The sequence below is a fragment of the Porites lutea genome, chromosome 14 (assembly GCF_958299795.1).
Source record: "Porites lutea chromosome 14, jaPorLute2.1, whole genome shotgun sequence".
Lineage (NCBI taxonomy): Eukaryota > Metazoa > Cnidaria > Anthozoa > Scleractinia > Poritidae > Porites > Porites lutea.
This window is the reverse complement of record NC_133214.1, coordinates 20,341,039-20,354,891: the sequence shown is the minus strand read 5'-3', so window position 1 is coordinate 20,354,891 and position 13,853 is coordinate 20,341,039. Positions and strand designations below refer to the sequence as shown.

Here is a 13,853-nt window from a genome sequence, read left to right as displayed (position 1 = left end):
TAGCCAAAGTCAAACTTCAAGAGAAATACCACATGTTTATGATGTTAAAAAGTGCCTCCAAAAAGGTTTCACTTAAAAGGACACACCACAGTATTTTACCACAGAGACTTCTAAATTTTACTACGATTGGCGCTATTTATGCATAATCAACCCTTGGCGACAAAAGGGTAGCGCTTTGTGAAGTACATACAGGCCACATCCACATTAAGTTGGAGGTGTTTTCAAACGAAAACATAATATCAAGTACTGTATGTTTGGCTGAACAGGAAATACGCGAACGCCCGGGCCTACCCAGACTCACAGGGGGTGGTTTCAGTTCTAACTCGTCCATGGCGTCTGAAATTATGAGTCAAGAAAGTATAAAATTATAAATTTAGCAATTCAGAGGACATGTGCACGCCACATTAAGAAGAACACTTTCTTGATGCTTACCCATTGATTGCCAATTCTCAACATAACGTCAACGTGCAGCAAGCTTCGCGGGTGTTTTTGGGCGAAACATGTTATAGAAAGCATCGATGTCGAAGTCCTGGTTACATTGAATAATCATGAGATAAACGGATGACTCTCGCTTACTATACATAGACAAGGGGGTAGGGATGAGGTTCTGGAAACCCCATGAACCCTCCCTTGGGTACACTCCTGCCTTACTGTGGTTGTGACCAAACAAAATGCATCTTTTTTAAAAAAAAAGAAAAGAAAAGGGCGATACGTGTTAATGAGCCATTAATTTACCTTGCTATAACTTACAGCAATGCATAAATAATGCGTTTAAATACTAGTCTATAACGCGTATCACACCTCTTCTTACGAAAAACACAGATATGTGCAAGCATTATTAACGAGTATCAATAACAAACATTATAAATAAACTTAAATAATGTTTGTACGCACGCGCCTATTTATCTATTTATTCATTTATTTATTAAATCGCCAACAGAAAAAGGAAAACGGTTACTAACCGTGACCTTTTTTTGCTTACTTGTTACTTGTTACAAAACAACTTCGCAAACGTTTGACTTAAAATTCTCTAGAGAATTATTGTGTTATTTCTGCGTGGTCCGAGACGGTACAGTCAAACACTCGTTAGAGTGTCACATTGGTATTCAAACACCTCTGTAGATGGTTAAAAGCCTCTGGCTTCGCGTCGTTTAACAATTCGTTACTTGACTTTTTAGATTTTGCTAACCAAACAACGTTTGTGTGTTACTGTGATATAACAGACATATTAACGATAATTATATATCTACATTACTAATGTAAGGTCGTTAGACATCACACCAACGATTTATATATCTTGCCTCTCAGCCAAGAATTTTAAACTGGGCAAAATTCTTGCAATAAAGACTTTTTTATACAAGCACCTCACACTTTGTTTCAAAAAACTAAAAAAAAACTGAAAAAATTCTTAATATTGTATGCCCGTCTAATTATACCATCGACAATATTTAACAAAATAAATCTGTTTAGTAACCTATGGCTAAAAAAGCCACAGTTGCCACGAGAAAAACGGTGTACAAATCAACGGTTTTCTGGGAAGGAAAATATTTAACATAAACAGTCCAGACTATAAACAAATATATTGTCATCTTCCCAGAATTCCATTGTTCGGAATGAATATTACATACACTCAATAAAATCCATAATCTTTCACTTAATTAAAGACCTTCTAATTCGAATTAATAAATCGTCGATAATGTTCCATGGTCTATACTCTTATCGATCAAAGAAATGACGTCAAAACTCGAAGGGAAACCACGAGTCGCAGGCGAGTGTGGTTTCACTGCAGAGTTTTCAACATCAATTTCCGATGAAGCTTCTCGGAAATCTCGCGCGTAAGAAAGAGGGAAAAAAATTGTGCCACTAGCCTCTCATTTCCATGGTCTATACGCTCATCGAGCGTAGCTCTCGAACATTAAGCGCACGAGAAATTCCCCTTACATCATTTACCGGCTTTTGTCACTATTCTACTCAAACGATAACCCGTCTTATTCGTTTTCTTGAATGAACATGTTCTGTAGTAAATCATCCAGATCATTGGTGTTCACTTCCCGAGGGTCACGGGGAGGTGGCGGGTTCTGTGGTGGTCGCTCATTGAGCCAATCTAAACCATTCCGAGTGAGATTTTGAATGGTTTCATTTCGGTCTCGTATCCCATCTATCTCCTTCTGCATTCTGAGTTGCTGAGATATTCGCATTGCTTCTTCAAGGACAGTGGTGGCTATAGATGAAAAAATAAAATATGAAGTGATCAAGAGGAGATTGATTCCGTGGAAAATCTCACTATCTGTAGATCGAGTACTTCTCAATCAACTTTTGAAACCTACGCACTGTGAAAATCTATTAAGCGTTAATTTCATTGGATCTGTAGATCCAGTCAAGGGCTTCTTATTATATTTAACTGACAAGGTAGTGGTTTTATCCTTTGAACTGTACATGCAGTCTTAATCCACTTCATTAAAGCAGGGCTACTCAAGCACTTATTCTAAGGAGTACACGGTTTTGCCTTTACAGTCCATAACAGCGAAATAAATGTTTAATGTACCTGTCTGAAAATCAGTAGCTCGCTGATGTTGCGTTATATCTATTCTCTTCCTAGTAGCTCGACGAATGTAGTAGTCGGCTTTACCGATGAGGAATTTGGCTTCCAACCTCTTGGGAGAATGAGGAAGTAAGTTTTTTTCGAACTTTTGAATGGCTTCATCAGCTTTCGCAAGCTTCGTCTCAGTGACAAGTTTCCTACAAAGAGAAAAAACGTTCGTTTCAGGTCAGTGCATCCTTGAATTCGTCAATCTTTGGACTGAACGTTGCACGCTTCGCTCAAGCCAAGGATATGTTGGAGACTAGGCCTGTGCCAAAATCTCACAGTCCTCACGCGGATTTTTTTCCGATCCTCTTTCCCCACTATCTTGGAGCCTAGAACAGGCTATTGGAGACAGGGAGAGCATTTATTATGAGGGCGGGAATTTATAAAACGATATATTAAAGCGAGGTGTTTTTTAATGATAGTTCAACGGAACGAACCTCAGATCTGGAAACGCCGAGTGAGATGTGTTCAAAAAATAAGTGATCATTCTGTTGTAGCTCCTTATCACGCATCTCAGTGTTTCGTTCTCTCTCTGCTGCGACCAAATTCCCGCCACCTCTTCAAAGAGTCTCTCCACTTCCAGTTCTTCTTCAGGTGTCAGGTCGCGTGTAGTTGATTTTTCCACAATTAGGGCAGCCGCGTTGTATCTGTTTACAGCGGTTTCCTCACTCAAAAAAGCAGGCTCCAAACACTTGAGACAAATCAAAAGGACAGTGATTTTTAAAGAAATACCAACCCCGACAAAGATGTTATTTCAGTCAGTAACACGGGCTCGAACGTAAAAATCCGAGTACTCCCAACAGGAGCTGTACCCACGACCTGGTTAATTAATAGTCCAGATGCTCTACCATTGAGCTACAGAAGACTCGTGGGATCTTAATTGCCAACCCCTTTTTCATATCACTTCGAATATGACAAAAATTTTCGTGGGGAAACTTTATGACTACAATAACAAGGTACGCTCATCTTCTTGGCCTGCATTTCTGGACATAGAAGCAGAGGGGTAGGGACTCGGCTTGTTATGTCTTCAGCCTTTTTGGGCTCGGCTTGATTCGCCAAAATAAAGCACAGTCCTGGGTCCAAACAGTTCTTAATATGGACATCTTCATAATGCGGACACGCCGACACCTCTCCGTTACGGACAGTTCACTTTTGGTTCCAAACCTCATACAAGGTTTCGCGAACTACTGGGTGCGACTATTTAATGGTGTTATCCGGGTATTAAACTGAAAAATTTCTTTTACAAGAAAAACAAACTTTTCAAACGCTTTTCCATAAATCAACTTAATTCTTAAGGTAATTACCTCAGAGGATCTTTCCATATATTCGTCAGCTTTGTCGAATTCTTTTGCCTTCCGGTACACAGCAGAGATTATGTAAAACGCTTTCGTCAAAAGAAACGGCCAGTTTCCTGAATTATGACGCATTGCTTGAGCTTGGACCTCCCAACACTTCGCCAGACAATCATCCATTTTGTTTTGCCCAAAATCTACGATTGCGTCCTTCAGGAAAGAAAATAACATGATGTACATATCAAGTTATCTATTAAACACGAGAACAGGTGTTACATCCTGATATCCATAGACCTCGAAGTAATCTATCAAACACGAGTAGGAGTGTTTTATTTGATCTCTAAACACCGAGAAGCGCCCAATACTCATTTGATAAAACCCCGAGAATTATCAGTGTATTACACGCGCTAAGGAGTGTTTCATTTGATATCCAAACATCCAGGAGTATTATATCAAACACGAAAATGAGTGTTTCGTCGGATATCCAAACCCCGAGTATGGTTAAATCAAACACGAAAAGGAGTGTTTCATTTGATATCCAAACACCGAGAAGTATTATATCAAACACGAAAAGGAGTGTTTCATTTGATATCCAAACACCGAGAAGAAATAAATCAAACACGTAAATGAATGTTTCATCTGATATCCGAACAACGAGTAGTAATATATCAAATAAGAGAAGGAAAGTTTTATCTGTTATCCAGATAATGGAAAGTGGTATATCAAACACGACTAAGAGTGTTTCATTTGATATCAAAACATCGAGAAAATCAAACACGAGAATGAGTGTTTCATCTGATATCCAAACACCGAGAGGCACCAAATACTCATTTGATATCCAAGTAAACCAAATCCTCTGATAAAAGCCAGGTTTGATTAAAATCATCCATTGCCTCGATTCATTCTCTTACCTCAAGTAAAACAGCTGACAGGAGATCCTGATACTTGACTTTCCCGTTTACCCGCGCAACAAGTTTGCCTTGATCTCTCAGGAACTGATTGTACTCACCTATGAAATGTCATCGATGTTTTTCTTTATTTCCAGAAAACTAGCATGATCGGAATACAAAGCATTGTAGTACATAGCGCACAGGGGAGATCCCTTTCGGTATTTCACCTATTCTGATCTCAGTAGTTTTTTTTTATTACAAGTGTTTCAAACACGTCTACTTTTCCTGACCAAAGTTCGTGAGATATATTGGTCCCAAGATAATCGCCTTCCCCGGACTGAATACGCAAAACAAGTTTAAAATAGTTTATACAAACCGTTATCGCCGAGGTTTTGAAAGTGCATCCTGATGGCTTTGCCCATTTCGCCAGCGAGAACACCTAATTCAAACAATATTTTTGTTGAAGTACTGTATTATATCATTTTTTACGGGGAAGTGAGGGAGGGGGGTGGGGTAGGTGTGGGGTAATTCACACATCTTCGGATCGAGAAAGGGTTGGATACGAGGGTCACGCTGGAAACTTTCCTTCCCTTAATGTTCTGCGCTCCTCAAGCTACTCTGTGTTCAAGACTACAGTACATGTTCCAAAATTTGAATAGTAGTGATACATGGTTGTTTTAGTAACGAGGTTTCCGAGAAGAAAGACTACACCAAACCCTACAACCAAACCCCTGGTTTCAGTCGATGCGATCTTGTGCCTTCCGGTAAAGTCGGGGGTAACAAAAGCCAACAAAGGAGACTGCCGTATACCTTGCATCTGAATTTTGGGCACTGGCTTTTCCACTTCTGTGATTGTTCTTCCGCTCTGAAAGTCGTACAGTTTGGAGCCTCTTTTGTGTGATTCAATGAGGAACTGAAGCTCATCCAAAACTAGAGAAAGAACAAAAAAATGTTATTGCAGCTGGTACATATGATACAGTAAGCAGCCTTTGAAACTTACGTATCTTAAACTTGTAGCCCTTTTCATTGGTAGGATTTACTTTAAAACCATCCAAATTTCGTGGGCTGGTGTATTGAGCACACATGTCAAACAGCCCAACAATCTGGTAGTGCGCCTGAGGTCTGAACACAGGAGAAATTACGCTCCTAGTGGTTTTCAGGAACTCCCTTTTTCTCAGTTGGCTCTAAGCTCCTCCTCTGGTAAAGTTCGGCTAGTGCTGTAAGCGCACTGTTTATTTTAAAAGAAAAGCTGGCTTGTTGAAATGGTTTACAAGATTTTAGTTAGTACTCCTTGGGTTCTTGACCGCTGATTAATATAAAGTAACTATCTGGTTGCGTAAAAGTACCTTGGCAATCACGAGGGTCTACTCCTTTGCACAGCTTAATTCTAACAGCGTAGTGAGAAGGCATCTCATGCCTCACTGGCAACATAAATACTAGATTTCCAGCATATGGCGGAAGAGGCTTTTTTCTGCAGTCAACGCTTTGAGACAACACAAAGCAGCAAGGTTCACTTACTTCCGGTGCAATCCTGAACATTCTATCCCTCTGTAAAACAGAAGAAAGAAAGAATTCAAATTTTTAAAAAAGGAAATTCATATCTACTAGTTGTCAAATACACTTCCCTTTTGACTTTTTGTTGTTACGAACGAGCGTGAAGACCCACATATCTGGGCGGCGGCGGAGGAGGAGGTCAATAGCCCACGTTCGATATATCAAAATTCTAAAACATGACTCCGAGGCTTTCTGGTCATTTTTTCTCTATTTGGTTTGGTTTTCTTTTCAAGTCTCTTCTGGGAATTGCGAGACAATGGAGTCTTGAAAAATTTATAATTGGCTATTTTCTTTGGGAGGTTAGTGTGACTATATAAGAAGCAATAAAATGTATCAAGGGTCACCTTTGAGCAAGCGAGAGGTGACAGGTCAGCTGTCGGTTTTGAGTGCGGCGAACACTTTCAAAATAAAATAGAAATTAAGACTTCTGGCTCAGCGCGCTACCTACAAAGCATAGCAAATCTTGGCGTTTGCAAACAACTTACACGAGGGATCGTACAGGAAGTGGGACGGCGACAGGGAGGGCAGGGGAGGGGAGGATTAATTGGAAGGTCCAAAGTAGTGACGCATCCGAAAAGACCATGCTTGTTTTTAACAGTTCATGTCATGGTCGCTTCTATATCAGTGCGAGCTTCACTTTCTGTATACCCATAAACAATAGCGTAAAATTTGTATGAATACTAAAGAAACGTGGAAGTATCTTAACGTTCTGGATTTCCGTTCTTTTGGCTCCAAAATGAAAGTTTGAGTGATTCAAATATTTTGCAACAGGCGGACACAAAATCGCTCAAATTATCATGGTCGACAAGGATACGCCAAACATATTAAAGATACTTTGAAGACTTCGTCGCTACACTTTGAAACAGCTCCAAATGCTCAGTATTGAGCAATTAACATATCTGGTAAATGAGGACAGTACAACCAGACAGTAGATAAACGGTTGATAAACGATAAACGGTTACTCGAACAATTGTTTGGGTTAACTCTATCTGTTTACACGCTTCCTACCGTGATAAGAATTTGATGGAAGTCTGGAGTCGCGTTACATTCCCAGATTTCGTTCGTTTCTTCATCCTTGACCGCGACAACAAACTGCACCACCAGGAAGGGGTAGGAAGTCTGTGTCACGCACGGATTTACAGGATATCCATTTGATTGGCTAAAACGAATGTCGTCTGACAGCTGTCTGCATTGGTGCAGTATCTCGATGCGGGCTCTTCTTGCCCTGAGTGTACTTGTTGTTGGATGAGGGGCTTTTGAAAATAAAATAGACAGAAGATGCTAAATTTAACAATGTTGCTCGCCCCAACTTTTGCAATTATCGTCGCATGCAGTAAATGTACAATAGGGATTGTAAGTAAAAAAAATATTAAATATAGGTAAAACCACAGCAACAAAACAGTGAGGTCAGCGGATCTTGGGTAGACCTGGATCAGAAAAATCTCCAATATCAAATTTAAAAAAAACAGTAAACTGATCCTTACGGCAGGACGAGTAAGAGAAAAAATAAAAAGAAAGAAAACAAAAATCAAACGGTGGATCAGTTTACCACGATAGCCACGGCAACCAAAACGTCATCTTTGGCACTGCATCCAAGTTCAGCAGTAGAATGAGAAAGATAAATTTTTCATCGTTTGTTTGCGTTCTCCGTAAAAGGTGTTGTTGCGCTTCCACTGTTATTTGCGTCATGGTTGGATAAAGCTCCGTAATAAACTTTTACAACCCGAGCAAGGAGTGCGTAAAAATGTGAACGAGGCGACGCATATGTAAAATTAAAAATATAACATCAAATTAATTAAGATTATTTATTTTTAGATTAAAGACGACCGGGAACAACCCCAAAGGAGACTGGAAACTAAATTTATGTCACCATTGGGGGAATCCCCGAAATGTCTTGAACTACTTGCATTGCAGATGTTTTAAAAATAAATACTTTCAGAAAAATGCCTTGTGTACTACATGAAAGAAGATCAATAAAACAACGATTCCGTCTCGGTATATTAATTTATTTTTCGCTTAGGCCTTCTTGTTTTTACCATAGGACGTATTTCAAAATCGAGGAAAAACGAGAAACGGCGCAATTTCAGCACAGATATTAATTTGAATTTGGCTAACCAAATCGAATTTAGCCATTAGCTTCTCACTCGAAAACTCAACGTTTGATCTTCAGTCATGATTTATGACAATACTAAATAATTACTAGATTGACTTAGTTGCCTTTTCTACTTATACTTAACACGAAGATTGCTTTCACGTGTGTGTGTACATGTGTTTAGACCAGTTATATTATTGATTATCTTTTACAGAGTGTCGAGGTAACGTGACACCAGTAAAAAAAACGTAGCTGAACTTATTCGTAATGAATACACGTCTGGTTCACTTACGCAAAACAGCTAAAACTGGAACATTGTCAAAAAAGTGGAATCATTTTCTTATTGTGTAATCAAACGTTCATTCAGAGCAGTGAGATGTCCGTTAAGACAGGGTTGACTGTACATGGCAAAGGCGGTTTCGCCGTCTACGTAATTTCGCGAATAAAATTCTATTCGATTTTTCGGGTTCCCTTGGTCTTATTTTCAACGTATAACTCCATGTGCGAAGTGGTTCTTTAGTCCCAAATGGATGTAACGAAAATCAAAATGGCGAAGGTTTGTATATAGCTTGTACATGAACAACTCACCATGAATGGTTTCTTGCACGCTGACATTACAAACGTTTGCCGCGGCAGCCATCGATATTTTTCGAAGCTCTTCCGATAAAAGTGTGGCTCTCTACCTCCAGAGGTGTGGTAATCATACACCATGTAATCTGTTTTCATACGATAAATTTGTCCGAGGAGGGCAAGCAACAACCTAAGCGCGACTCAAGAGTTTGTTTACATTGTTGCTTTCGGTTCTCCTCAGGCGGTGTGCGCACTGGGATTGCGATGCATTGTGGATGTAGAATTTTCAAGATGGCGGCGAAGGTCGAGAAATTTCCCTGGTTATATGCTTTATATTTCGATAGACATAGTTCTTTTCTGAGAAAGTTATCCACAATTACATAAATTTATACTCATTTAGGCTTTTTCTGTGAGGAAAAATAATCAACATTCCTCATTACAATCTAAAACACGGAGCACAAAGATTCATCCTCTACGAGCATGAAATTTGAACCTGTTGTTTGGAGAGCTATAATTTCTATCATAGTGCTCATTGACGACAGAAACTAGTCTTAAGTGTTTTTACAAAGATTGTTCTATGCCAAGGTATAAACGCTCCCCAACGCTCCCCACTTTTTGAAATAGATTTTTCGAATTAAAACCGACATGTTTTAATAACAAAATGTGGCCTCGCATAGACGTGACATGGCACTAGAAGTGTCACTCATGTAATCACAAGTTAATTACAAAATAGTTCATCGGTTATATACAGAAGCATGAAGCCTGTGGACGATTGCACATAACAAATGTCAGATTTACATGTATGAAAAAATATATGAATGAAAAATGGCCTAATTTGAAGTCTGACTGAAAACAAACAAGTTACACCAAGTAAAATGATAATGTGATGCATGTGAAGCCTCTGAGAGTATAATGAAAGCACCTGAATATTTTTCCTCAAAGATAAGAAATTAACTTTAAATACATATAAACCCTGAACATTTTGAAAACAGCTACCCTTTATGAAAAAAAAGTGGTGGGAGAAATGCATGAGTACTTTCATGTAGAAGCCACCAAGCTGGCACTTTGATTCTAGTCAATGGAATATTCCCATAGTTCTTATTACACTTGAGTGTCAAATTAATAAATATCTCTGTTTAAGACTAGTGTGTGTGTGTGTGGGTGTGGGTGGATGTTAGGATTATTGTAGTTTAGAGGAATTTGGAACAGCTAGGCAACAAACTGCTTATACACTGAGGTCAGTCAACCTATTTACCCCAAGAACACAGTTATACCAAGGGATTTGCATATTTTGGTGGCTTGAGTTAATACAGTTTATCTCATAGATGTACTAAATTATAATTGGGGAACCAAGGTTAAGGGAAAAATAGTTGATGGGAAAGGGAATATCTGTTGTAGTTAATTCTTGATCTCAGGTAATTTTTCTTTTTCTTTTGTTTTGGGTATTTTAATGCGTGCAAATGGAGTTGAAACAAAAGAAAAATAAAATTTACCTGTGATAAAAAATTAAGTGCAAGATATCCAAAGTGGGAAAAACGGGGTACTACTAGGATCTACCACAGTAACAATTGCTAACACAAAAGACTGAAGTATATCAACAACATGGAAAGAAAAATAATATCCGTCACTATAAAATGACAGCACTGAAATACTAAACACCATGCCAATGTAATAAAATGTGCACGCATTTAACCAAAAGTTTGCACCTAAGTAACACCTGTGACACAACATTTAAATTAAACAAAAGTAGTTGGAGGGAGGGGGGTCATAAGAAAGGAAAGGGGTCTCGCTACATGTTGCCCCCCCCCCCCCTCCCTGATTACAGCAGATTTGTAAACAAAGACAAGATTTTCATATTTTGAATTAAAAAGGTTATCATTATCATACAAAAAATATGCGATGACATGTGTTTGTACATACTGATACAATCATTCATATTCTGTGTTTTCACTCACGTGGCCAGCATCTATGCAAATTTATTGGAACAAAAGAAAGCGTTTACGTAAGAAAAGAGTTCAACTCCCGCAGGACTGGTTTGGGACACAAACACGGCCGCCGTTTCATTGTTTTGGGACACAAACATGGCCGCCATGACGTCATGTGAAAACACACAATAAAAAGAATAAAGGCAAAATTATGAATGTCTCCTAGGCTCAATTCTTGAAACTTAATTTGCTTGACTGTAAGAGGATTAGTAATGATATCACAAATGCTGAATGCCATTTTCAGTTACAAACCTTACAGTCTGTGACCATACTAGTTTGCAGTATTTCTTTATTAGACTAAAGATCCCTGAAGAAAGTGGTGCTCAAAATTGATTATAAATAGGACACAACCCACTGTGCATGTATAGACTACGAGCAGTCTCTCTTTTTTCTTGGTCCGTCGAGCAAAACGCCCGAGACAAGCAAATGACCACGCGCGTGACTGAAGGCGCGAGACGGGAGAGGCCGCCCTCGTTTCTCGCGTCTCGCCACTTCGCCGCTCAACGCTCGCACGTGCGTGCACTCCCCTTAGTAAATCTGAAGAAAAAGAGAGGCAGCTCGCAGTCTAGTACATGTATTGACATCTTTATTTAGTTTTCATTTACTTCATGTGTGCGAAATACAGATGGTAAAACAAATAACAAATGCAAACAGGGTGCCAACAGACGGTGTTACTAAACAGAGTAACGCAGTAACGAGTAACGGAGTAACCAGAAAACGAGTATCGGGATAAAAATTCAAGAGGTTAAAAAATAAATAAATAAATCCTAATGAAAGAAAAACATAAAAGTGGGTGTAGTATCCTAATAATGACCTTTTCCAATCTCGAAAAATTTGTGTATTCCAAAAGTGCTTAAAACAACGACGTCAACCCCCCCCCCCACCCCCCTCCCCAGCAAAGTCGGGATATTTTCGCGCCGAAAAAGTCACCTGGCTACGGCTGTTATTTGCAATTGAATCCCCAATACTTGTCAAGCCGGCCCTACCTCTCTAAGTTAAATGGAGTTAAATCTTCAATACATGTCAGTACTATTCGTCCGGTTTTCGCAGGAGTTCAGGATGTGGTCCACCCAGTATTTCACGTCTCTATTAAATGACAGGCAGCACTTCTTGTTTACCGTTTCGTTATCAGACGGCGCTTAGACCCTTAGCCTTTCATTTAATTTTGATCAAATTTTGATCATTTAGTTACTCAGTATACGTTCGATCCTGTCCTTGTATACTTATACTTTAAGGGAGCTTAATACCTATATTAATTTTTCTTCGTTTAGTGTTGTCCAACAGACCCAGTTTTTTGGCATTTTTTAAAAAAGCAAGAAAAAGAAACGACAAGGTTTATTTTTTTTGGACTTAAATTAATTCTTTTAATCTAAGAAATGAGCATTATAACAGCATTTACAGGTATAAAACGTTTCGTGCTGTATCCTTTTTGCTTTTTACCCTTTTTGGGCCTTTTTTTATGAAATTGACCATCACATTTTCCGCCATGTTGAGTGTCGATTTGGTGACCATGTCTTGTTGTTTTCAGGCTCCACGGCAATGATTTTCAGGCCTCCTGTTCTCAGATTTCTTGTGATTTTTTTTTCACCCCACCGACCGACCCACCCAAAACCAGGAAACCTATTCGACGCTAAACGAACGAAAAGGGGATGACCTAAGCCTTATGGTTGTTTTTTGGGCTTCGTCACCACATTGCTTCTGCGTATTTCTGTATACTTGTCTTTTGCTTTGTTTTTTTTTTCTTTTTTGTCAGTAAAATAAACTGAAGCTGTACAAAGACCCTCAATATTCCCTTTGGAGGCTCTCGAACGCGCATAAAAAAAATGAAAAACGCGATGATTTATTGACCGCAAGGGCAATGGGGTGGGGTTAGGGCTCGTTACTGCGCTCCGGTTCACTCGTGCGCTGTCAAATGGTCCCGATATACAAAATGAAAAATGACTGCGGACAGACTATTCACGTCTAGACATCAAGTATCTTTTGAGATGGGACTTATCGCCTCTCCCTGTTCATGGAGTTGATTCAAGGTGTTGACGTCCATTTTGTACTGCCCTGCATGTTGCCGGGACATGTTTCAATAAGGCCTTTCCACAGCTATGGCGTCCGCCGTCACCTTGTCAACCGTGCGAGAAATGATGTACTTCACAAAAACAAAGAGATGGGCTCCTGAGAGAAGTTATTTTCGATTTGCCCCACCCCCTACCCCCGTAAGTCCCTGACAGGACCGCTTCAAAGTACTCCCCACCCCCGGGCCCAAATGACTGGACTTGTTCCTGTGGTTGTGAGGGGGATAGTAACAGGTCTAACTAATTGCACCGTGCATCAATGACAGTTTAGCTCAATCAGAAGCCCCTTTTCCCTGGCTAGGTCAAGGTGTGTGCACCTCCTTTAAGCTGTTTTTTTCGGTTCTTACTGAAATGTTTGATCTTGAGGAAATTTACAACGACAGGAGCAGGTTATGGGCTTTTTTCCTACCCCTAATCCTACATCACGGGAAATTGGGAAATCCGTCAGGTTAGGCAAGAATTCGATAATCCCTCTATAATCATCCATTTTTTCACCACGTGAACTGGGTACTTTTTAGCTTATTTCGAGGAAATACTTATCGCTTCAAATCCAGGGTGGGCTTTTAAACACATTTTTTAAGCCAAATGGTTTTTGCGTGAATCTGCTTACCCGAACTTTTCGTATACAAAACGACAAATACCCGAAAAAAGCTCGTGTTGTTGGTAGTGGTGGCATATTTCTGATAAATTCAGTTCAATGTATCGTGAAGAAGAGTTCAGATCCATGCTGCGCGCCTCTCGAGGCAAGCGTTCCGTCGAAATGCGAGCCCAAAAACAGGTGGTAAGCGGTCAATCTGTGAAAAGTAACGCAATCTCC

The 13,853-nt window shown here is 39.6% G+C and overlaps 1 protein-coding gene across 1 annotated transcript; it reads right to left on the bottom strand.

The window, feature by feature from the left end:
• Positions 1–1,426: 1,426 nt before the first annotated feature.
• On the bottom strand, positions 1,427–9,106 carry LOC140925104 (uncharacterized). The gene is made up of 10 exons (XM_073375053.1): positions 9,004–9,106; positions 7,332–7,576; positions 6,116–6,317; positions 5,580–5,699; positions 5,146–5,208; positions 4,791–4,888; positions 3,892–4,089; positions 3,025–3,278; positions 2,546–2,739; positions 1,427–2,221 (listed from the first exon to the last, which is right to left on the bottom strand). The coding sequence occupies exons 1-10, from the start codon at positions 9,053–9,055 to the stop codon at positions 1,989–1,991; spliced, it is 1,659 nt and encodes a 552-aa protein (XP_073231154.1). The 5' UTR covers positions 9,056–9,106; the 3' UTR covers positions 1,427–1,988.
• Positions 9,107–13,853: the final 4,747 nt, after the last annotated feature.

Excerpts from the sequence above, each read along its gene's own strand:
- LOC140925104 (XM_073375053.1), bottom strand. The coding sequence starts at position 9,055 with ATGGCTGCCGCGGCAAACGTTTGTAATGTCAGCGTGCAAGAAACCATT. Across the intron at positions 7,577-9,003 it reads CGTGCAAGAAACCATTCATG|CCCCTCATCCAACAACAAGT; the intron begins GTGAGTTGTTCA and ends TATTTTCAAAAG. Across the intron at positions 5,209-5,579 it reads GCCCAAAATTCAGATGCAAG|GTGTTCTCGCTGGCGAAATG; the intron begins GTATACGGCAGT and ends TGTTTGAATTAG.